The 24,309-nt window shown below is 35.8% G+C and overlaps 8 protein-coding genes across 8 annotated transcripts; 3 read left to right on the top strand and 5 right to left on the bottom strand.

The window, feature by feature from the left end:
* Positions 1-2,577: 2,577 nt before the first annotated feature.
* EV154DRAFT_503352 (fungal-specific transcription factor domain-containing protein) lies at positions 2,578-5,782 on the bottom strand. Its single transcript, XM_051600911.1, has 7 exons — positions 5,429-5,782; positions 5,313-5,339; positions 4,826-5,257; positions 4,255-4,777; positions 3,831-4,203; positions 3,116-3,763; positions 2,578-3,051 (listed from the first exon to the last, which is right to left on the bottom strand). The coding sequence occupies exons 1-7, from the start codon at positions 5,569-5,571 to the stop codon at positions 2,633-2,635; spliced, it is 2,565 nt and encodes an 854-aa protein (XP_051459334.1). The 5' UTR covers positions 5,572-5,782; the 3' UTR covers positions 2,578-2,632.
* On the top strand, positions 5,744-6,375 carry EV154DRAFT_503349 (uncharacterized protein). The gene is made up of 2 exons (XM_051600910.1): positions 5,744-5,783; positions 5,841-6,375. Exon 2 carries the CDS (start codon positions 5,866-5,868, stop codon positions 6,319-6,321), a length of 456 nt encoding a protein of 151 aa, XP_051459333.1. The 5' UTR covers positions 5,744-5,783; positions 5,841-5,865; the 3' UTR covers positions 6,322-6,375.
* A 1,025-nt stretch (positions 6,376-7,400) lies between these two features.
* EV154DRAFT_503347 (uncharacterized protein) lies at positions 7,401-8,769 on the bottom strand. The gene is made up of 4 exons (XM_051600909.1): positions 8,612-8,769; positions 8,319-8,549; positions 8,008-8,262; positions 7,401-7,940 (listed from the first exon to the last, which is right to left on the bottom strand). The coding sequence occupies exons 1-4, from the start codon at positions 8,679-8,681 to the stop codon at positions 7,408-7,410; spliced, it is 1,089 nt and encodes a 362-aa protein (XP_051459332.1). The 5' UTR covers positions 8,682-8,769; the 3' UTR covers positions 7,401-7,407.
* Positions 8,770-9,009: 240 nt separating this feature from the next.
* On the top strand, positions 9,010-10,051 carry EV154DRAFT_537266 (ras-like GTP-binding protein RYL2; the record flags this gene model as incomplete). Its single annotated transcript, XM_051604196.1, has 6 exons — positions 9,010-9,052; positions 9,239-9,339; positions 9,416-9,455; positions 9,518-9,628; positions 9,694-9,858; positions 9,921-10,051. The coding sequence occupies 6 exons, from the start codon at positions 9,010-9,012 to the stop codon at positions 10,049-10,051; spliced, it is 591 nt and encodes a 196-aa protein (XP_051459331.1).
* A 123-nt stretch (positions 10,052-10,174) lies between these two features.
* Positions 10,175-11,370, bottom strand: EV154DRAFT_479824 (uncharacterized protein; the record flags this gene model as incomplete). The annotated part of the gene is made up of 4 exons (XM_051598290.1): positions 10,175-10,737; positions 10,804-11,074; positions 11,133-11,194; positions 11,289-11,370. The coding sequence occupies 4 exons, from the start codon at positions 11,368-11,370 to the stop codon at positions 10,175-10,177; spliced, it is 978 nt and encodes a 325-aa protein (XP_051459330.1).
* Positions 11,371-12,826: 1,456 nt separating this feature from the next.
* EV154DRAFT_417729 (uncharacterized protein) lies at positions 12,827-13,711 on the bottom strand (the record flags this gene model as incomplete). The annotated part of the gene is made up of 1 exon (XM_051595810.1): positions 12,827-13,711. The coding sequence occupies one exon, from the start codon at positions 13,709-13,711 to the stop codon at positions 12,827-12,829; it is 885 nt and encodes a 294-aa protein (XP_051459329.1).
* A 1,712-nt stretch (positions 13,712-15,423) lies between these two features.
* On the top strand, positions 15,424-18,256 carry EV154DRAFT_601248 (fungal-specific transcription factor domain-containing protein). Its single transcript, XM_051607221.1, has 4 exons — positions 15,424-15,549; positions 15,623-15,728; positions 15,781-16,614; positions 16,699-18,256. The coding sequence occupies exons 1-4, from the start codon at positions 15,503-15,505 to the stop codon at positions 17,965-17,967; spliced, it is 2,256 nt and encodes a 751-aa protein (XP_051459328.1). The 5' UTR covers positions 15,424-15,502; the 3' UTR covers positions 17,968-18,256.
* A 1,936-nt stretch (positions 18,257-20,192) lies between these two features.
* On the bottom strand, positions 20,193-22,498 carry EV154DRAFT_168160 (Dbl homology domain-containing protein). Its single transcript, XM_051594196.1, has 10 exons — positions 22,360-22,498; positions 22,258-22,303; positions 22,091-22,197; positions 21,947-22,030; positions 21,702-21,884; positions 21,281-21,637; positions 20,908-21,202; positions 20,572-20,823; positions 20,423-20,517; positions 20,193-20,360 (listed from the first exon to the last, which is right to left on the bottom strand). Exons 1-10 carry the CDS (start codon positions 22,459-22,461, stop codon positions 20,232-20,234), a joined length of 1,650 nt encoding a protein of 549 aa, XP_051459327.1. The 5' UTR covers positions 22,462-22,498; the 3' UTR covers positions 20,193-20,231.
* Between the last annotated feature and the right edge of the window lie 1,811 nt (positions 22,499-24,309).

The following is a 24,309-nucleotide window of genomic DNA, read 5'->3' as shown; positions in this document are numbered from 1 at the left end:
TCTTAATTGAATGGTATTGTCCTTTATATCATAAATGTAAGCTGGGTTTGTACAATAAAGTGTACCTTTATTAAGCTTTTTGTATTCTTTGACATTATTCGTTTTCTTCTTAACACGGGGATAGCTTAAACTGCCAAAACAGAAAATGTATGCTAAAGAGGTTAAATGTTTACTTGTGATACAAACATTAACAGCTTCTGCGTGGATCTTCTCATCCCATTTTCCCGTCTGAAACCTTTGATAGCAGATCCAATACTAATGCCTCGATCACTAGTAAACATTAATGATTTTTCTTTCTTTATCAGCTGAATCCATAAAGCATGTTATTAACAAATATGTGTTTATATCAAACTTCCAGTTTAGATCCTTTGCCTGAAGAACACAAACGTTTTTTTCTTTTCTTTATAATAAACACGGTGAGTGAAGTTGTATTTTTGAATTTCTGCATCCATAAATTTATTACAATAATAAATATACCTAATCGTGACGATAGCTTTAATGAACTTCCAAGTTGCCTCAGTATTCATTTAAGGATGGTGTGCCATGGAGTCGAAAAAATGACACTTCTGACCAAATTTCTAAAAATGACTTTCTTACCATTCGTCACGAAGAGTCTATTTTGATCGGTATTTTGGATTTGATGTTTACGGGTTTTTTATGCGTCTCCCAACGTAAGCCCAAATGTGCCCAATCGGATTGAAGTCTGGGTTTCGGGCAGATCAAATATCGAACCCGTCGACATCACATTCCGTTTTGTGCCAGCTTGCTCCATCTTCTTCACCTAGATTTCTCTTGAGTTACTTTTGATCCAGATAAGGAAATGATCATTAAAACAGTCAATACAAGTCTCTTTATTTATGATGTCTTTCATGACAACAAGAGGTCCTGATCCTCTACCCAAATCATCATTAAATCCGTGCTAAATTTCACAATCTTTTTACCAAGGTCTAGTTGATGCATTTATTCTTTTCTATCACCCGGATCTTTCCATTACTACCTTAAACGTTGTACTTCGACCCATCCGACCAAATATTTTCCCGTTGTTCTGGTGTCCTGTTCACTTTCCTGCTTTTTTTTTTATCTAAGAGAGCTTAATTGCATGTATCGAGACATTAATTTTCGTACACGGACTGGAGAGTAAAAACTGAAATCCTTCAGGGTGGCATACTTGCTCAAAATTTGTCGTTGTATACCGATTCCAGCGGCCTTCAATTTCTCTTTGTGAATTACAAACGGCGCGATGGGTTCATTCCTAAAGTTGCGTGCAACTGAGGATTTGTCTCTTTCAGACAAGTCCAACATTTAACGCAATCGGCGATTGAAGATCTAGGTATCACGATGTCCCGTCGCATGGCAGCACTTTGATTAGCTTAAAATAGCCCCAAAGGTCAATTTACAAGTATACAACGCTAAGGGGTGTTGCTAATAGAAAATGTCATTACCCGTCCTTTTACCTTGAATTTAAATTAAAGTGGCTACTTTCCATTTTACAACCAAGGGATACTCGCTCCAATCCAAAAAAAAAAAGAAAAAAAAAGCGCATGCTCGAGTGCAAAAACTTGCTTCGGGCTTTGTTCGAACTGATACAAGCTCGAAAAGTTCGAACACAATAGTATCATAAAGGTCTAATTCAGCGTAAATGAGCAAGATGATGCGAGGTAGAAAACCAATGAAATATAAGACATATGCAAGGCTTAACAGAAGTCGTAGTAAAGGTTATTGATGATCACAAAAACTCATCCTATAAATCTATTTTTTTATGACGACATCATAAATTAACCGCATACATTCAGCATAATAGCTTCATATTTATCTTGTCACTCACTGAGAAATCATTATGGTAACGATAAAAGTGTATCGGCTTCCATAACTATTCTCCTTCCTGTAGATATGTTACTGTTTATGTTTTCCATACAATGAGCCACTTGTTTTTTTTTTTCTTGAAAAAATGGCCCCTCTACAGTCCTAACTAAAGGGAACAATGAGCTTGTACGGAACTTAATTTTCACACTTCTTGTACAAATGAAAGCTATATCGCAAAGTGTTAATAGTGTCTGATTTGTATCGATTAATTATTATATACGTTTCTAAATATTAAATACGTGGATGCTTCAGACAGACCAAGTGAGAAAAAAATAGGCCAATATATAACTGCAAAGAGGAATACGGATAAAAACGAAAATGATTAACAAGATAATCACACTTTGATACCTTCATGGTGATTGTGTTGTCACTGGTGTGATTATCGAACTAAAGTAGTTTCAACGGTAACTCATTATGTGGCTACGAAGATAATTTTCTATAAAAAGATGGTTCAAATGAAGTACTGATGATGACTTTTTTTTTTTTTTTAAAAAAAAAAAAACAAGATGGGGATGATTAAATCTAAGGCAGCAACGACGGACAACTTAGTACCTTTTATCTTTCCTCAATTAAAGTGCCCCATTCCCGCTCACTTGGAAGGAATTGTCCGGTTTATCACACCTGCGGAACAGGTTGCTTTAGATTATAATGGCCACCTGCGGTATTAAACAATCATCACTTTTTTTCAAAATAAAACTTATAACGCAATAAACATTTTCTGAAAACCGTAAATATATGATGGATGTTTTTATTATGTACGTTTCTTGGCTTAGACAGGTGGTTGCCAGGTGGTATTGCCTTGATTACTCTGGCTCCATTCGTTCCATTCTGTCCAATCCATGGAAGACGGAATACCAAAGAAGGGGTTATTAGGATTATTTCGAAACAACCCTTCGTTATTGTTATCCAGTATACTTTGTATAGATGTAGTAGGTGATGCAGTAGGTACATATGAGACATTAACTTGTGAATGCTGCATGGAAGGGTTATGGTTGTGATGTAAGTTTGTAAAAGGTTGTTGTTGGAATACGTCGGGCATCGCTGGTAAAGTTTCCATCTCTGAGAATGCTGAGACGTCTTGCATAGTATAATCAAGTTGATTGGGATCACCTAATGTGTTATTAAAACCGAATTGCTTTAAACTAAAGGCTTCGGACATGGATGTAGGCGACGGAGCGGACGAAATGGCTGCCAAAAAAAAAGGGGGGGGGGGATTAATCAAATGCAAAAGTCAAACAAAATTGTGCTTTACTTGAACCATCCATGTGGGGCGGGGCAATCACCTCTGCTAATGATTGCTGGAAATGTCGAACCGAATGCTGTTCTTTTGGTGATTGCGTGAGAATTCTAGGTGCGGTTGGAGGTAAAATAGGCTGTTGGTAAGCACGAACATTGGTTTTATTTGTATTGCTTCCACGTCCAACGTCTGATATACGGCTCGACATGGGCGTTGTGTCCACGCTATTATCTCTGGACCTATTCGATTCTTCCGAATCTGAAGCATGTACAGGCACTTCGATTTCCTTATTATCCATAATCGTCTTTAGCAACCTATAAAGTCTTTGTGCTGTACTTGACATCGGTCTTAATTTTGAAATCAAGGAAATTCCCTTTGTTAAATCAGTCTTGGCGGGTGTAGATATCCTTGCGTCCAGGTTTTTTGTATTGTACATGTGAATAAGACAGCATTGCAAGACTGGATATAAACTGAAAGAGTATGGAAACATCATGAAATCTCGCATCGTCATTTGAGAAGCAATTCGGATACCTCGAGTAGCAGCACTTGTACCGATCCTGAATGATGAGTATGATGATCTTGGTTTCTTACCATTGGCTGCTGCCTCAATAAATGGCCTATGCAGTAAAATTAACAAACTAAAGTAACACAACAAAACCGATGCTACACATAATTATCAGATGATTATCAGATGTCAAACAAGAGGGCGTGTACGTTTCTTTTTCAATACCTGTAACAGGAGCAAGATATCCGGTGCTTTCATCGAAATCTTCAAAATTAGCCTTTTGTAAAGCGTCGGGAAAGCCAAATCGCCATTCAGTTAGTTGGTGATCTAACCTGGTCACAATGGCATCACTTCCTCGTTCTAAGCCTACTTTCTTTGCCTTTGGGGTATATAAGCCTTGAAGGATAGTACCGAGTATTTCTGACAGCTTGATGAGTTCGATAAATAATTGATAAATTCCTACTCGTCCTTCTAACTTCTTGGGCCTACACATCGCTGAAGGAAAGCGTGGCGAGGAGGGTCCAAAATCGTTATCGTCTTCTTCATCTAAAACTTCTTTCCAGCTTGCTGTTGAATCCGGGTAACCCACATCATTATCCTATGTAAAGATATCAACACATGCAGATAAAATCAATTTAGCGCTATTTACCTCGTCTCTAATACTGATGGGTCTTCCTAGAGAAGCTGAATGAAATCTATCAGCTACATACAGTGACCACCAAATTCTTTTTCTAGTTTGCTTTTCATTCTCTGGTATATCCCATTCTTCACAATCACGATTTAATCCCAAGCCCTGAGCCAGTCGTATGGCTAATCCACCCAGTAGCCAACAGGCAGATGATTTTGAATCCAAATTCCCACTATGATTATGTATAAGAATGATAGACTGAACTTTTGACATGGTTGGAGTTGCGGAGGAAGTGGTAATAATAGTCTGAGCTTGATCAAAAAACTGGTCTGACCAACCGACAGGTACATCCCAAACAGCATCTGGTGGTCGATTTGCTTTTGATTTCTGAATTAAAGCTTCACATTCGACAAATCTTGCAGCTGCACCAAACATGGCGTTTAGTAAATCTGAAGGAGGATATGTATCTGCTAAATCCCTATATTGCTGTAAAAATCTTGTTTTATTGACTACTGGTAATACTGGGTGGACATTTGCAAAGTAACTATTGTATCTTAGTAACTAAATTTTTCGTGGGGGGTTGGTTACTTACATTTTTATTAACCGGTTACTTGTATGTCTGTCTACACCGGTGACAGAGTAAATCCAGTAATGTATTGGTTTCACATGAGGTACAAGTTGAGTGTCTGGTATACTTGGATCATCAACTTCATCTTCTTTCCCGTCCTCTACTAAAACGACTTGTTTACCAAATTTACGTATATGGTGTCCTTTCCATTTTCTGTTGGTATCATCCAATTGAATTTTGTTTGAGAATAGCTGAAAACTAGACATGTCCCCTAAATATTGTACTTTATCAGATGATGCACCTTCAGGTTTTTTTATCCCACTGTTAGATTGTATTGAATCTTGTCTATGTGGTCCTGGTGAGGGTGATTGTACTGGTGCAGGCGATGTTGCTGTAGCCTGGTTTTGTAAAGAGTCTTCCATTTTTCGAATTCTTTTTTCTAAAGCATCAATATATCTGTAATTCAATAAAAGTTTAGACTAATAGATCATAGACAGCGTGAAGAAATTACCCTTTAGGCGGCCCCCGTTTTTTAGCACTAGAACGAAAAAGAAGTGTTAACTACACAAGAGTTTTGACCCTACAGCCCCTCCTTTTTTCTTTTCTTTTTTTTTTTTTTTTTTTTACTTTTCATTGAATCCACAAACAATGCCATAAGATACACAATTTGTACAGGCTTGGCCAGGTGTAAAATAACATTTAATTTTCTTTTTTCTACAATAATCACTGGACAGAAAAGAAAAGAAAAGGAAAAAAAGTAAATCAACCATTACACCTGAAACTTTTCTTCATTCAATACCAAGCACGGGTTATTCTAAGCCTTGTTTTATCAGAAGAACTCAAGTCTGGTTCAGAAACATTATCTGGCGTTACCACGTCAAAAAAATTGTTATTTAATGTATCGTCCATGGTTTAAATGAACCGATTATAAATAGGATTTTTTTTTTTTTTTAAATCAAAAGAAAAAGGGCTGTCTTTCCGGGTAAACTTATTTGCCTCTATATAGTTTTAATTTTTTTTTTTTTAATGCAAACAAAAGGGCTACACCATTTCTTCTTCTACGAATGATTAACTATTTTCTCTGTGTAAACTCATTTTTCTATCTCATTGCATTGTCTGCCGGGCTTTTTATGAGCATTATGGATTTGGTGGCCATTGAAGCGAACGGCAACCTTCGACCTGTCGTATTTTTCAAGACACGTCAAGTAACCTACGTGGTCTTCAACATGTGTATTGTTGTCATGTTCATTTGTATTGTAGCCTGCTTTATTTTGACAGGAAATATGGTTTATTTTAATGCAATTGCTATGGCGCTAATCTGCTATGTGTACAACTGGCTGATATTTATGCCTAACAATGATCGCCTATGCTTTTTGGAGACATATGAGGAGGAGGATTATTCTCGCAAAGAGCATAATCATTTGATCATTCGCTGGAGTTGTTTACAGGCAATTAAAATATTTATGGTATCTGCGACATATCTCTTTGTTTCTATGGCAAAAGTTCCTACTGAACAATAGACTTACTCCTAACGTCTTTCAAAATCTATATTTCACGATCTGATAATGTTGTCGGTATCCGCGGAATAATAATAAAAAAAAAAGTACAAGCAGGTTCTAGACTAAACATTATATTTGTAATCAAGCGACTTTCCTGTTTAATTATGTACATTTAAACAAGGCGGAAGTCTAAAAAGAGTTTTATCCTCCTAAAAGGTAGCAGTACAGTTTTAGCTGCGAGGACAATTATGATTATCAATCATCAATCAATTAGTAAATGATAGCTTATTTGCGTCATTTAGACTGAGCTTGCACATAAAATGAAAGGGCCTCGGTTTATCTCCTGTATGTCACGGGTTATTGTATGGCCAACGATTGCTGGTAGAAAACACAGCTATACATTTTCTCTCGTATCATAGCTACTTCTGTCTAGTTACAGCCCATACCTTCAATCTGCATTATTTCCAAACGAATGAACTACAAATAAATAAATAAAAAAGTTTGGTTCTTTGAATAGTAGCTAATGATACTGAACCATGTGTTTCTTTAGGAATGTAAGCGTGTAAATCGTATGGCGTAGTATTTGTCTGTATCGTGATAGATACCATGTTTAATACTGGTGATAATCTTTCTTGTAGTATACTTGAGTGTGGTCATCATCATTATCGATTTTATTTATGATGTGCTTCATTATAACCATGAATAGATAAATTAACTAACATGTCATATTTCAAATATAAAAATGCATCATACATTTGACATGAAGCTGATCCCATACCGACATGTGTTCTGTACTGCTGATATGTGTGATAAAATTAGGTTGTGATTGAGGATCAGTAAAATAAAAAATCCCTGCATTTATCTAAGCCTTGATCTTTTAATTTCTGACCTGGTCTTTCGTACCACGCTTCTCATACATATATGCTAAGATTTATCATGTGCAAGAAAGACATTTAGCCTAAATGCCATTTTATCGCATCTGACGAGGGTGATACTTTTACCCCAACTACTGTGATACAAAAAAAACAGATGACGGGTTACTGCAACGCTCGGGTAAATAGAAAATGCGGTGTTTTAAAATTAGATTTTTATTTTATTAAGGGTAGATTATGAAAGCTTAATTTGTTGTTGAATGCAACTATAAAAATTTGGCAAGGTTTTTGATCGGTACAAACCCAATTGTTCCTGTGTCAAATAATCAAATTTTCCTGCCTTGAATAGTTGTGAAAGACAGAAATTGTTTGTAATAACGTCTCTTTCGATAGACCTATCTTGACGAGGCATCAATCTATAGATCAAAGAACTAGTGTAGCTATCATGATAAATAAACTGAGTGTTTATAGGGCAATGGGGTTTAAACACTAAGCCATTTTGGATTGCCTTAGTCATGATCCAGTGCAAGGACTGACTTGAAAGCACGTTATCATACGGACCAGATTGTTGGCCGCCAACATCGCTATGCATACCAGGAAACCAAACCTGTTCTAGTACTTGCTGATCACCCGCTGCTGAAATTTGCATCAGGGTGGGACGAAACCATTCACGTTGTTCATGAATTGATACTGCATGATAGGCGTTTTTGACGATTGGTGACAATTTTGTGTCATGGAATTCGTGCAAACCTGAAAATAGGCTGTAAACTTATTTTTATACGAAAGGGTCAGTGAGAGGGAGAATATTTCATCTATTTATAAATTTATACTTTACATGCCGAGCCACCAAGATACCAAGGAAGTTTGGGGACTCCTAATGATCCAACCGTATCAAAGCAACCCAAGAAGTGAATGGAAGGCATTCTGCAATTGAATTTTGTACGAAATTTTAGTGATAAGAGCTCGCCAGGGCGAGAAGCGTCACCTCGGTTCCGATAATGTTGATATGCATCCTTTGAATGGTGTAACTGATTTTCTGGCAAAAGCCCAACATTATAAATTAAACCTGTTAAGCTACGTGCAGCATAAGCTAAAATGAATCAAGTGTTAATATAGTGGCAACTGATGGCCCCAACAAAATTATACCTCCACGACTAAAACCAACCAGCCAAATTTCATCATTTTCGTTTCGATAATTTTTACAGATGTATTGATATGCAGATAAGATTTGATCCGTAATGCCGTAACCAAAGAGACCGCCGAGTAGAGGATAGTTACCTTTTGTGCCTAAGCCTGGACAGTAACTTATTTTATAATCCCAAGTTTGATCCGTAGTAGAATCTAAATTGGCATAAAACTTGTAGACGTTTGTTTTTTCTATTGTTATTGTTGTTGTAGTATCAGCCACATGCCTGTATAATGTATGTGTATTTATTTACCTTGGGGTGTCTCCCAGGTACCATCCAAACAAACGATAATACGACGACGACGATGAGCTAGAGTAAGCATTTTAACTTTTTTTATTTTTTAAATGATTATACAATTAGAAAAAAAAATCAAGCCTTTTATACTGAAAAGAAAAAAACCCCCATTTTAGATATACTAAACGAAGCGAGAACTGTAACAATGTGTATAGGTCAGTATATCGATGTTTCGAGAAAACCACGATTTTTTCATAGAATGACCCGTTTTGTGATATTTTAGGCTTGTGTTCACAAACAAGGAAATCATAATTTAATTTTTTTTTTTTTTTTTTTTGTGCCTTTTCTTTTTTTTCTTTTTTCCTTCATCTCGCAAGATTAGACATTCTTTTTACAAAGAAGAATATATTTATATTATGGACACCTTGGAAGCAAAAGTTGTCATTCTTGGAAGTACAGGTTCGCATAACTATATTTTTTTTTTTATTTTCATACATTTTTTTTTCTTTTCTTCCCGTCTTCCCTTGGTTCTTTAAGAGCGACCCTTTTTTTTTTTCTGTCTATCCAGAGGGAGTTTATGACACACAAATCACTCATATGTACTTAGTTAATATATTTGATACACTCGTTCTTATGTGATTGCAGGTGTTGGAAAAACATCAGTAGCTGTTAGATATACCCAAAATACGTTTTCCCCCAATGGTACCTCAACAATCGGAGCTTCATTCATGACAAAGAAATTGCAAGTAAACAAGAAAAAAAAGATTGTCATGCACTAATTTTTCACTATGCTAACACTTTAAAAATAGGGGCGTTAATGAGTGCAGTGTAAGGTTACAAATATGGGATACGGCTGGACAAGGTAAATAAAAATTATTTATCGTACCTTTTCTCTCCTAATAATTGTACCCCTTGTGGCTATAGAACGTTTTAGAGCAATGGCGCCTATGTATTATCGAGGAGCATCAGCCGCCATTTTAGTATATGATATTACATCTGAGGAAAGTTTCAAGGAAATGGTTTCATGGATGGAAGGTAAATAGACTTTAAATGGAAAATAAACATACCTAAAATTCATATCATTTTAACTTTTTTTGTAGAGTTGAACAAGAACATGACGGATGATTTAGTGATCCATGTTGTTGGAAATAAGCTTGATTTAGAATCAAAACGTGAAGTCTCGTTTATGAAGGTATTGGATTACTGTGACCAGCTTTCTCATGGTGTCAGCGGTATTAATGAAGTGTCTGCCAAACACAACATTGGTAATTATAATGTATGATTTTTTTTTGCTGTAACATTCATCCTAATTTTATTTTATTTTCAGGCATCGAGGAAATCTTTTTGGATATTACACAAACTCTAGTCGGAAGAAAGTACAATCTGAATCTCGACAGAACAACCACCACTGATATCCACAGTGAAAACGTTCAATATGAAAAGTCTGGCTGCTGCTAACTAACTTTTTAATATATTAAAAATATCCACGTTTTTCTTATACACATCTCTCTCAGTACTTGATAAAAATAACTTCATATTTTTTTATTATTTATTTATTATATAAAAATTACTGATTAAATATTAGTTATTACGCACAAGCCCGTCATAGGAATGGGGAGGCTGTACGGATTCGGATGGGGAAATATTACTATAATTTGCGGGTATCTCCTCCACATAAGTCTTGGAAACCTTTCTAGATCTTTCGTATCCCCCATTATTCACTAACGAATCATGTTGTCGATACCCCATATTCATATGCTCTTCTTGTACGGGGTTTAAATAATAATCGTTATTGTAATCATTTGAAGTATCGTATGTTTGCGGTTGTTGCTGGTGGTAATAATACCCGTTGTTTTGTACAGGTGGTGTATAGGACTGATGATGATGTTGTTGTTGTTGTTGTTGCAGTTGTTGGGGTAATATGGGTGATGTGTAGCCACCTTGTGATTGATGTTTGGGTGGTGAAGGAAGATGCTGAACTGACGAAGGAGGGCGTACTGCCATGGGTACATCCTCTTTATAATCATAGGCATCATAGTCCTCATTATACACATCCGAGTTTCTTTGTACAAGTGTATAGAGTGCTAATAGCAACCAAAAGAAACCAACCACAATCGTGCCCATCCAAGCTCCATTGACGAGCCCTTGAAAAAAAAAATTATTTGTTTATATATCTTTTTAAATTGCTGTTTCGTGTTTCAACAACTTACAGCATCGGATTGAAGTTCTATTATCTTCATAATTTGAGCAATATGAAGCATAACCTTTGGTGTTGGAAGTGAATTGCTTGGTCAAATTTCCTGTCCAAGGGATCGTGCCTGATTGAAGCGAGTTGTAGACGGCAATAGCGATAAATAAAAGCAAATTGATGATGCTCATCACCCTATCGCTTAATAAGGATTTTGATTGTATACAACCTAAAATCAGTAATATAAAAATTGACAATATCGACACGATAGGTCCAACATAGTATAAAATATACTGTTGTCACGATTAATATTATAAAGTTCACTGTTAAAAAGATATCGTGTATATTTACAGGTATGAAATCTGGCCACCATGGTCCTGCTCCAGAATCTTGATTTAGTAAAATTAACTGAGCTGTAAAAATTATACAAAAAAAAAAAAAGAAGAGAGTATTTGTTTATTACTGGCAACTACTGTATTTGTTAATATAATCTTTTATTTTTTTTACCAACATGACAGCCCAAAGTACCGAGACTAAGCACCAAAGTGATACATCTTAATAAATATAATATCACAATTCTAAGGGCCATTTTTTTAAAAAATCTTTAAAAAAAAAAAAAAAGGAAAGAAAAGAAGGGTTATGAAGTACAAAATTACCACTTGGATCATTAAAACTTGTACAATGCTCATAACACAAATTTGCGCACTTTATAAATATCTAATTTACGTACATTTCATTGGCCAATTCGCGTCAATCTAAAACTCAATTCGCGCTTTTTTATTTTTATGTTTTGGGAACAAAAAACATTTCGCTTAAAATAGTAACTTCAAAATTCTATATACGAGGAAAGTGCATTTTACATTTATGGATGTGCAGAAAGTTGATGTGTACACTTTACTAAAACGTACAAAGGAATCCATATGACGTAAAAATTATTGTGTTTGACTACTAAAGTAACTAAACCAATCCAATAATTAAACCTAAGCTAAAAATATAATCTGAGGATAGTACTTTAACGTAGTACTAAGGTAGTACAATATATTTAACAAATTTAGATTTTCTCTTTAAAATCAGAATTAGGAATCTCTCTTCAGATGTCCGTGCTCCTTCAATGGGATCTCTCGCAAATTGTTTCCATTACGCGTATACATAACACAATCATAACATTATCTTTTCTTGTGCTTCTGAATTTTTTCTATTATTGATCAGTGTTATCTGTCGTAATATAATAGCAAGGCACTGTTTCTAAGCCAATATATGTAAGTAAAGGATGATTTTGTTTTTTCGTATTTACATGAAATATACTATTTTTAGTATGGATATAGACTACAATAAACGATTAAAAGAGACATTTGTCATAAGAGTACACTTCATTGGGTTATTGTTTCGTCTTGAATAGCGCAGCTACTGTAAATTTAGAAATGCAGATGATGAGGAAAAGCCTGTAATACATTCACTAAGATATCAAATGTCTGTATGTCAAGCGGAGCATTATCTTTCTTTTTATCTTCGGCTTATAAAAATACACATTTACCGAAACGAGAGGATATGACTGCATTAGTTTTCTTTTCTATCTACGCGTTTTAAATCCAATTAAAGAGTTTTAGTTAGTTTGTAAGAGCAAGCTCAGGCGATGACTTACAGCTAGTAGATGATCTACACTCTAACACATGATCGTTCTTCAAACAAAATTTTCGTTTACTTCTGGACTCAACGAATTATTGACGTTAGGCATTATATGAACCATCGGCGTTTCCTATCATCAAAGATGATGCTACATTTGTGTGGCCAACCTATGCATAATAAAAAAAAAAGTTATAAAAAGGTAGTGCCGCTTATTGTTTTAGTCTCTACCTTTTCTTTCCCTTTCGGGCATGCTGTTTATGGGAGACTGCATTTGCCACCGCATATGATTTATTAAACCATTCTCTATTACACATGGATACATTTTTTCTACTAGAGATGCCGAAGGAACAGATAAATTGAAGACCGAAAACAAAAGGGGGTATTTTATTATTATTATTAAATGTAATCTTCAGTACCCTTTATGAAATGGGAGTAATGTCTTCATCAAAAACGACTCTTGGGTGTTGATAACCGTCTTCATTACTATTTCTGAATCCGACCGCGTCTGGCTTCATGATTAGCACCAGAATGGTAATTAAGACTAAAATTGATAAAAAAGCAAAAAGTGCATTCCTTGAACAGGTTTTCCATTTTTTGTCAATAGATTTACTTGCAGAGGTTCTTTGAGAGGAAGGTACGTACAGTGCACCGATCAACCAAAATGGCGGGAATAGGAATCCCAAGGCGAAATAGAGAAAGGAAGCACGATTTCTTCTTCCTTGTTGCTGTGTAGGTTCGTCGTTGGTGAAGGAACTTTTTTCGCATAGATCCTCCATACTAGTGCTGTCTATGGTGTCGTGGTGATCCAGCATTATTTCCTGCTTCATCTGCTTGGTCTTGTTGATAATTTGCTGTTGAAACCGAGCAGCAGTGGAGTATTGTTTATATGGATTATTGTGTGTGCCATCATTTTTCTTGTTAAACCCCACCTCTTGCAAGATACGACGGAGTTCGAGTCGATCTTGGCTGCAGCAGGAAGTTTCGTCGGTATGTTTATCGTATTTGGGAAAGGGACGTGGTAGGATTTCTATTTCTGCTTCATTGTCTGTGGGTCTATGCATGAGTTGAATATTTTGAATATCGGGTAAAGTAGGTTCTTCTACAGTATCAAGCCGGGTATCTTTCTCATCTAGTGGCCATTTGCCCTTGTAATAGACATCGGTGACAGGTTTGGCAATACCATGTTGGAACGAACCAAACGTGTACTGTGGATCGAATAATGACTCCCATTGTTTGCTTTCTTCGGCGATCGTCTTTTTCTCTGTCTCATATTTATTACTGTGTGGAAATAATTCCTCGTCCATTGCTGTTATTTATTTAATTTGTATATATGAAAAGAAAAGTGGATCATTAAAAATAAAATGAGCATTGCTTTATATCCAAGTTAAAAATATACGGAAATTTTATTATTTCCAAAGAACTTCCGATTTTTATGACACTCACGTTTTAAGCTATATTTTTTGTCGCTATAATGTACAAGTGTGGTTTGACCAGATTATTTTACTAATTTTATTTTATTTCAAATGGAGCATAAAAAAAAAGTGGTTGAGAAGTGTCATGAGGACTCACCTTGTACCGAGTTTTCGGTAATGCGAGAGGAGATTGAACATTACCATGGTTACCAAAGGGAAATTCCATTGTGGCGTTAAAATAACCAAAGCGCACATCGATAAAATTTACATACTAAAAATGCGACGGGTAATAAGATTATGCATTTTCCAGATCTTTTATATAAAAAGGTGATATTTTTTTTTTTTTTTGGGCTGGGAGAAAGGTATGATGTTACAGCTACACAATCCTTCCCCTCCCCCCCCCCCAAAAAAAAAAAAAAAAAGAAAGACCGGAATATGCCATTTATAGGAAATCTACTGAAGATTTGATCTTTTCTGCAGATACAAAAAAAACATCTCTCCTGCGTCAAATGCAAATGATACATGGTAGGTACGCACGTGTTGGGGAATGGGGGCACAATGATACCATCCACGTCATGAGAAAAGAAAAAAAAATGGATTTAAACTCAAAAGGATGATCTCCCTATCAAACTGTCAGAAATACAAAAAGTGGAGCGTTGGGATAGCGGGAAAGTGTATAACCGGAGTAGCAATTTTAATAGATTCCAGGAACACCAACAAATGGAAAAAGAAGTAGTAGCAACAGGGTTGGGGTGTACTACCTTTTTGGAGTAATACCGAGTTACCTTTAAATTGATGAACTCTATTTTACCAATGATAAAGTTTATGTTAATATTAAAAAAAAATTAATTCATATTACCTTAGCCCTACTCATCCCGTTGAGTTGTGGGGATTATCGTAGCGGTGCAAGAATAAAAATTCTAGATGAAATAAAAAAGGAAGAGGTTGAACAGGTGGTACACGGTATATGAAATTCTTACATCGATAAGTGCATACAGGATATATACCAAGATAAGCGTTGTTATAGTAACCAATTAATATTTCCTCTCACCTCGAGCAATTCCCAGTGTGAATGGAATATGCGGCTGGGTTGATACGGTAGATGATTCTACCACAATGGATGATCCTTCTGAGTTCCAAGTTAAGTTTGAAAGCGACATTTTAAATAATTACACCAATAGTATATTGTCTCGCTGACTCAACAGAAAGTAAAATAAAATAATCGATCCAAAATAGACTAAACCCAGTCTGAAAAAAAAAAGAAGCATGAATAAAAAAGAGAGTTCAAGATGAAAAAAAAAAAATACCGGCTTTAAATAAATTAAAAATTGGATACCAGCTTGGCGTCCGATGAACGACGATGATTTATCATGTCAGCTCAATGCAAGATCCACACTAAAAATAAAATATATAGAACAATTGGGATTTCTTATTCCTTACAACTAGTTTTTTTTTTTTTTTTTTCTAGGGTAAGGATACCCCACATTGCCATAAGCGGAACTCATGACGTGAAATAAAAGAGATGAGCTCCAAAATATATATATAAAAAAAAAAGAAAAAATGTATAAAAAAGAAAATCACCCTTTTTCCCCTCCTTTTTTTTTTTTTTTTTTTTTTTTTTTTTTCTATACTTTATTATTACATTAATCATTACGTTCAAAAATCGTTTTCTCTCATACAGCAATGGCCGATCCTTCAGAACATAAACGCCAACGTGTCAGTAAAGCTTGGTAAAAAAAAAGAAAAAAAAAACAAAAATCACTCTTTATATTGTACGTAAACTGAAACGACCTGCTATGATAGTGAGCAGTGTAGAAGAAAGAAAGTAAAATGCGATGGTTCTTCGCCGCACTGTAATAATTGTATTACGTTGGGGCTGGCGTGTCACTATAAAGAATCAACAAAAAAGGTACGCCCATCCTAGGTACACACGCACATAGATATTAACATGATATAAAAAGCGAGGACCACCGAAAGGATATATTGAAGCTATTGAAGGCAGATTACATCGATTAGAAGCACTATTGGGCAGTATTGTTCAAGAAGATGATCCGCGATCTCAAGCAATTATAAATGAGTTAAATGCGCCTTTAGAAACAGCGTATGGTGAGCTTGTTCGACCACGTCCGATGCGTAGAGAAAATGTGTCTGGATTTGAGGCTGAATGTGGGCCACTCACAACAACAGAACCCATGCTGGCGGGTATGAAACCTGATGAATCACACCATCATGATAGTGACGAATCAAATAATATGGGAAATCTGTCTATCGATGAAAGTGGACAGCTTCGTTACTACGGCAAATCATCTGGATTCTACATGTTACGAAACAGTAAAAACTTTCAAAACAGAGCATTTCAATTCAATACAAAAGGTCGTCAAGATCAGGAGGGAACAACTACCTTTCCCTTTGTTGTAGATCCGTTTGAGTTGCCTCCCAAAGATCTTTCCGATCATTTACTGAACCTTTATTTCAAATACTTTTACCCTCTTTTACCCATCTTACACAAGAAATCATTTATGGAATCTGTCACAGATGATACCAAACCTTCACCTCCTCCCATCTTGTTAAACGCCATCTACGCTGTCGCTTCTCGTGTCTCCTCCGATGTACGTGTAAGATCGGTCGCTACAAAACCTGAAACTGCGGGCGATGTCTTTTTCGAGAGAGCTCGTATGTTACTAGATTTAGAGTGGGATAGCTTTCGAGTTTATACCGTACAATCATTATTGCTCATGAGCAGTCATCAAAACGGTGCGTTAAAAACCACTCGAGGCTGGCTTTACAGTGGCATGGTTAGTTTTTTTTTTTTTTTTTTTTTTTTTTTTTTTTGCCTTGCTTACTAACCCGTCTGTTTCTTTTCCCACGCAAACATTCAGGCCATTCGAATGTCTCAAAATCTGGGTCTGCATAGAAATTGTGATAGCTGGGACTTATCAGCAACTGAAAAAGAAGATAGAAAACGAGCATTTTATGGGTGTTTTGTGCTGGACAGATTAGCGTGTGCAATGCATGGTCGATCCCCCATGATTGATGAAAGAGATTATGATACGCCTTACCCCTCTGAAAATGACATTGATGCACCACGTATCATGGAGAACTTTCATTATCTCGTCAAAATCTGTGAGATTTTGGGTGATGTCATTCGTGAACTCTACATGGTCAAAGGAAGAAAGCAATTATCCATGATGTCCTCACCCGATAATATCGTCTCTACTCTCGATAAGAAATTAAATAAGTGGATGTCGAAATTACCCGCCAGTTTACAGTACAGACCTCCTAATACACGTCTCAATGAGCGTGCGCCTGCACCATCATTACAGCTCTGTCAATTACACATGTTATTCTATACAACACTGATATTATTGCATCGTCCATTTATTCCAGGACCACAACAAACAGTGGCCCCCTCTGTGTTTCCATCCGCATCTATATGTACATTTGCTGCCAACAAGATATTGGATATTACCGGTTCGCTTTTGGCGGAAGGCAGATTAAAACATGTGAACAATTATTCGTTGTTCTTTATGTTTACAGCCGGCATCATCTTTATTTATAATGCAGCTTCTTCCGATTCTATGTTTGCGTTCGAAGCCAAAATCAGTATTAATAAGATTATGCGAGCCATGGATGTAGTCGAAACCACCTGGATTACGTCTGCTCGTCATTGTAATATTTTGGGTGCGCTTGCTGGATTACGCGATATCGATTTAGATTGTGTTGATCAAAGTTATACCAAATCGTCGACACAACAACAACGTGCTGCGCCCCCGCCTTCTATCGCCGTACCCAATTCTCCCGAACCCGACGGTGCTGATCCACGTCACTACGATTTCCATCAACGTAGTATGGAGGAGAAATATTACATGGGAAGTGCAGCAACGAGTACGGGTAGTCATAAATCTCCTAGTGTCGATTTCAATTCGCCAGAGATCTCTCAAGGTGCAACAAATTCATTTCCTATGCCTAACTTTGACAATACAAATTCATTTGATCCAAACGGTACTGCCTTTTGGGGTGTACCAATGTCGTTCGATATCGATGAATGGAATAGCTACTTTAGTAACCAAAAAGGTGCTGATAGTGTCTTTACTCCTTATGAATCTCATGAATCTCGTCAACCTCAAGTACCTCTTTGGGCTGATTAATACCGACTATCCCCCCATCCTCTTTTTTTTTCTGTTGTAATTATGCATATATATCTATACTCTCTCTCTTTCTCCTTTAATAAAAATTGAAAAAATATCCAAAGGTGTGTCGAAAAACCTTATACATAGGAAGCATATGTTTTTGAAACCCAGATTGAATGGGAAGGTCTTTACGAGATGTATGGATCTAGACACTGACAAAATTACGCTTTGAAAAAATTCGGGATGTAATTTATACTACAAATTATTAGCTAGGTTAAAATGTCTCTGAGAAGCGAAAGAGTTAACATTCATTTGTAACCTACATGTTAAACCCTATTTCCTATAGAATACTTCTATCCAGGATATGCTCTATTATGATATAAGGAGAGTACATTTTATTTAAGGGAGAAAAGAAAGAAAGAACTTAAAAAAGGTGATCTCGCGTAAGATGAAGTGGTGGTGTACATATAGAAACATAATAAAAGGAATGGAAGTACTACATATTTAAATTTTGTGTGGGTGAGTGGATAGGTGTAAAAAGGGGTATAAGTATTTTTTTTTTCTGTTGGGTTGGGTATTTTTAAGATTTAACTTGGGTAAAACTTGTTTGGTATCTAATTTCATTGGTAAGGAACAATAAGCGTAACTTGTGCTCTAATTCACTGTAAAGAAATTAAAAATACAAAGAAGGTAAGACTTTTTGTTGAAGAGCACACATCAAAAGAAATAAACTTACGTTGCTCTAAGCTGCCATTGATTTCTTTCTAAGAGTGTTGTCTCGAGTTTATGTTTGATTTGAGAATCGGGTGAAGGATGAGAAGGTCTTTCATCGCAAGAAAATTGATACATGGTTGATAAATCTTCGAGCTCGGAATTGAATTTCTGTTGATGATTACAGTTAGTAATTTTGGGTGTATTTTTAGTTTTAATAATTTACTTACATCGCACACCGTGCCTAGTTCAGATACGGAATCATCCAGATCCGCTTTCAATAACTCAATTTCTTCTTCCTTCTACTTTTTTTATTAGTACATCCTCTCTATTTTTTTTTCTTTAAAGATGATTTACCTTTTGCAACAAAGATGTCAATATCAATATTGTCTTATTTTTATCATCCAGCTCCCTGTACAATTCATTTTTATCATCCACATAATAGCTGGTTCTCTTCGCAAATGAATCAGCGGAATTTGAATAGTATTTGTTGTCATTGGGCGCTGCAATAGGAATCATCAAGTCAGACACTGGACGAGGCGACTCAAACTAATAAAGAAAGTTAGTTACGAAAACGTAATTAAGAAAATATAGCTTACTCTGTCCATAAATAGTGAAGACCGATGGCTGTTTAACGTTGAAATAGAGCTGTATCTACTGTTGATGGTAGAACATCCGCTACTCGACTCAATCATGGCCGGTGTAGACTCTCGCATACCAAGCGGAGATCTTGATCGATACATGACAGGCTCCTCTGATCTTTTGTTGGCGACCGATTGAAGTTCATAAGAAGCTGTTCTACTCGGATGAAAACTTGGCTGTATAGAATAGAGTGAGAATGATTAGAATACAAAGACAAGATGGGAAATAAGAGTGCTTACACTAAAATGTCTAGCCTGGTTCATAGGTGTGTCTATTGCAAAACGACTGAGGTTAGATGAAGGAATGTTGTCAGTCTGAGAAGAGGCCAAGGACTGTAGAGTCAGCCTAGATTCGAGACTTAGATGGGACTTGATGGAGCTGGCACAGGAGGAGGAAGAGGAGGGGGAGGACGAAAGATGAATTGAATGATTCGGTGTTTCCAGCCCATGGATGTAGTCGGTATATGTACTCCGCGGTCGAGGAAAGCCCGAGGATGGCATAGCTGGGTTAGCCAGATTGGGTTGTTGTTGTCTTGCGTTACCTGAAAATGAAGTAAACAACTTAAAAGTTGATTTACTCTTTTTACGGATCAAATCCTGTTTCATTGAAAATCGGGATGGTTGCGCTTGGGGTTGCACAGCACTACTGGGCATTTGACCTGATTTAAGAAGATCTCTATCACAAAGTAACACTACGCAAAAAGTATATGGTCAGTTTTCTTACATTATAAGCGTGTGGGCCTTTTTTTTTTTTTACACACAATTTCCAAATAGTTGGTTTTGAGCATTTTGAACATGATGAGTGTCATTTGCACGAAAGGTCAAAAGTGAAATTTCTTCATTTGTTGTATTACCAATAGCACATTTGCTACGAATGGCAAACCTAAAAAGCAAGTTAGTCATTTTCACATTGAAAAAAAGTGCTGCTGCTTACCTGTAACTGTCATCTTTTTCATGAGGCACAATAAATCCAACCATATTTGGGATTACAAGGCAACGGCTCAGCACGGTTTCGATGTTGACAGTGTTTTTTTCAATATAAAACAGCGCAATTTCATTCTATAAAAGGCTTCATTAAAAAAAAAAATCTCCCCAGATTTGTAGATTGATTCGATATTTACTTTATTTGACACCTTGTCATACATGGAAGTCGGATAAATATTTGCAAAGAAGTGGTGATGATTCCATTGACAGTAGGACGTTTGAATGAGTTGGTCTAGACGGTGTTTGAAAATGAGAAAAATAACAAATAAACCTAAAAAAAACTTACCACTTTGCTTTAAACTATTCTTTGCCTTTCCAAATTGATGAATGAAATGGGCTCTTGTCTTTTCAGCAGTTTGGAAGTACTCTCTGTTAATCATGTTACCGCCTTCATTTAAAAAGAACGAATGCTTTTGTTGATCATGTTGAAAATAAGCTTCCAGAGATTTTTGTGTCGCTTGATCAGTATCGGTTGAAGATGGCAATGGACCCGAAGAGTTACACAACAAGGTAAATGAAGTTTTCGAGAAAGATGGGTCTATTTTAAAATACTTATTTTTTAATTATTTTTGTTATTTCATTATATATGTGTACATATGCTTTATTTGATCTTTTTCTTTACCTGGTCCGTCATGGATATCAATGTCATTTAAACTTGCCCAGCCAATAAATTTCATCTTGCCTGTCACAGCCTCTTTACGTATACAGAAATCCTTTCTTTCTGACCCTTCGTACATTCTTTGGTCCAATCCACATAAATCCAATCCATCCGATTCATACGAAGGTCGTTTCACCACCATAATTTTATCAGAAAACAAAAATAGAGTGACTGGTTGCACAGGTTTCATTGTTTGTTGATCGATTTCGGTTACATCAAGGTAGCATAAAAATCTTCGTTGAAAACTAATTAAAGATTCCTATTATAAAATAATAAAATAAATTAATTCATTAATGGAATAAAATCAAGTAAAAAGAAAAAGAAAAAATTACTTTACGGGACAATACTGAACAGCTTGTAATAAACGTCGAAAGATTTTCATGATTTGGGTATGAATCTCTTCCGTCATATTGGCAATCTCCTCCGCTTTCAATAGTGAAGCATGTAAACCTGGCAAATCCACATGATCATCCGTTGTGTGTTTTATAAGTTCCTTAAAATACATTGTGTATCTTCCTACACGTTGACTGGGCAATGCAAGATAATCATACACTGTTTGGTTACCATTGCTTTGATTGTTAATGACTTTTTCCAAAAAATGATAGTAATTGGGATTCTTTAATTGTTTTTCATTGATAATCTGTGCATTATGAACTCCCAGTAAAAATCTATTGTAACAAGTAAACCTCCTCATCTTTTTTAGAACGGAGCTGTTAGCTTACAAACAAACAAACAGAAAGAGAGAGAGAGAAACTTACATGAGATAAGCATAGATCACCCAGATTCTTACCGCCTGCGCCATGTTGAATCAAGTCATTATAAAAATCCTGGGTGACAGCAGCCAATTCATCGATATTCATAAATATATTAGCACACTCATACTGCCCAATAATAGCACGTTGCCTATCTTTAGACTTTTGTCGAAGAGGCTCAACAATTAACTGCAAATATATTTCATTGTTAAGATATTAAACAAAAAAGAAGGATAAAGAAAAACACCTACGTTGATAAACGTTCGGAGACTGGATAAATAATTGGCTTCCGTCATGATGAACTCATCTAATAAGTATTGTCGTCTCTCATCATTCTATTCCCTTGTGGTTTAGTTACATCTGTATGTTTCCATGGTATTTTTTTCTCTCTTTACCTTGACGTAATCTCTCTTGAGAGAAATAGTTGGTGGTGTATGATAATGTAAAATGGAGGGTGATGTAATGACTTGGTTGAATTGTTGGAATAATTTTGAGGTTTTCTCTATATTTGGAACAACGTGTCAGATTTTTTATTTTTATTTTATGTACATGTATGCTGTACCTGAACTTTCGTTTGGATCGTTTACTAGGATATCATAATAGTGACACTGCATAAATGTAAGTGTTTGAAGGAAACGTACAGAAAGATGAGTCTATTTCTTACCACTGAGTCCAAGTTGAAAGTTGATTGTTGTGAGTTGAAATCTAATAACTGTCTACTGTAGATATAACCTATACTGTCTAGGCTTATATCAATTTGTTGCATTCTTTCTTTATCAATAAAAAAAATGTGTATATGAACAAAAAAGAAAGAAAAAGAAATAAAAAAAATGAATTTATGCTTTTTTTCAATTTACAAATCTCGGTTGCCCTTGTCTTCCCCTTTTTTTGTACGCGTGTAACTTGAGTGTTCCGGTTTAATAAAACAACAACAACGAACAAAGCTATCGTCATTCAGGGCAATTTTAGGGTTTTTGTACACTCTCGCTGTTCCCATCTAAGGACACTATTTCCCTGCTGCTCGTGCATACTAACCCGACCATCCAGCCAGGAAAAAAAAAAAAAAAAAAAATACCTATTTTTACAATAAAAAAACACATGTTACACCATATGTCGGATACTGGCTTCCTGATACTCCGAGAAAGTTATGAAAACGTACATCTTTTGTGCTATGGATGCATAACACCCTTGCAATTTTTTCTACAATACCCGTTTGGAAAAAAAACAGGACACTTTGTGTCACGTATGTCAGATATGTATCTTCGCCATTCTACCATAACAGCTTGTCGCTTTTTCAATAACATGAAAAAGAATCACTTTTTTTTGTGCCTCGCACTAAAAACTGTCTAGCTTTTATTGTTTACACTTTTAATTATACATGCACAAAAAAAAACCTATTTCAATGGCCGTGAATTATATGTGACGTATAAATTTCAATTACGTGCCTTGCATATTCATTTTTTTTTTTCTCACTTGATAACATGTAGTTTTATTTATAGACAACAATACGTCATGAGCAATTTACAGAGTACTATGTGAATCGGGGCTTCCTTACCCGAATTATGAGACATTTGTATTCCGTTCGATGAGACATTTGTATTCCACTACATGAAACATTTACACTTTAAAAGCGTTGTGGCACAGGGGCTACTTCTCCATGTTTTTCAATAAGGATATTCATACCAAAAGTCCAATCTCTCGGTATACATTACCCAACATAAATCGGGCTCACAAAAAAAAAATCTCGTGATCTCGCAGCATTTTATAGATTTATCTCAGTTTTCGTTATGTTAGCGTGGCTCAACGTAAACTTTTACACAAAATGATCGAATTACGTTCTTTTTTGAAGTGTAGAACACACAAAAAGCGTTACACGGGCTCTGAAGTATCAAATCGCACACTGTTTTACAGATAGCTGCTATAGTTAGTAGCTTAAGATTTACACAAAAAAAGTCCGAGGTATCTGTGCTGCACTTTAGTATAAATCATGCGTTGGCTTTCTGTTTTCGAGTAATTTCCGTATATTATTAAAACTATCATTCTATTACGTCCACGCTGCGACTAAAAACAGAAGCAATACGCGTTTGTCAAGAAAAAATGGCTGCGTTCTAATTTAAAAATCATCTTGAATGTTTACACTAAATATCATAAAACGCAGAAAAGTAAAATGTTGGACGTCCCACTTGAATGTTACAAGGCTTAGCCTATCATGGACTTGTGATAAATTATAGTGTCTTTTATTTTCGGTTTTGCTGATGTAGAGCCGCACCACGTTGGAGTCTTGAAAGGATACCATTTGGACAAGGAGTTCAAGACGTAATACTTACCCAAGCATCTCCAAATTGAGTTTTGAATTTGACTTTAAGCATTCACTTTGCATAGTTCCGTCTCTATGTTGCCTGTATATCAATATATGTTTGCGTTATATCTTATAAAGTGACCATTGCAATGAATTATCTCTGTTTCTATTGAAAAAAGCTTTTAAAGAGACTCGGTAATTAATGATAAAACTTACTGTTCTGAGAATTGGAATACGTGATCATCAGTCAGCCATTGCTGCTTATAGATTTGTTTTTCCAGACTTATTTTACAAAAAAAGAAGTTACATGCACGT

This window comes from Mucor mucedo (assembly GCF_025094135.1).
Source record: "Mucor mucedo strain NRRL 3635 chromosome Unknown EV154scaffold_29, whole genome shotgun sequence".
Classification (NCBI taxonomy): domain Eukaryota; kingdom Fungi; phylum Mucoromycota; class Mucoromycetes; order Mucorales; family Mucoraceae; genus Mucor; species Mucor mucedo.
The sequence above is the reverse complement of the archived record's forward strand: the minus strand, read 5'-3'. Positions and strand labels throughout refer to the sequence as shown.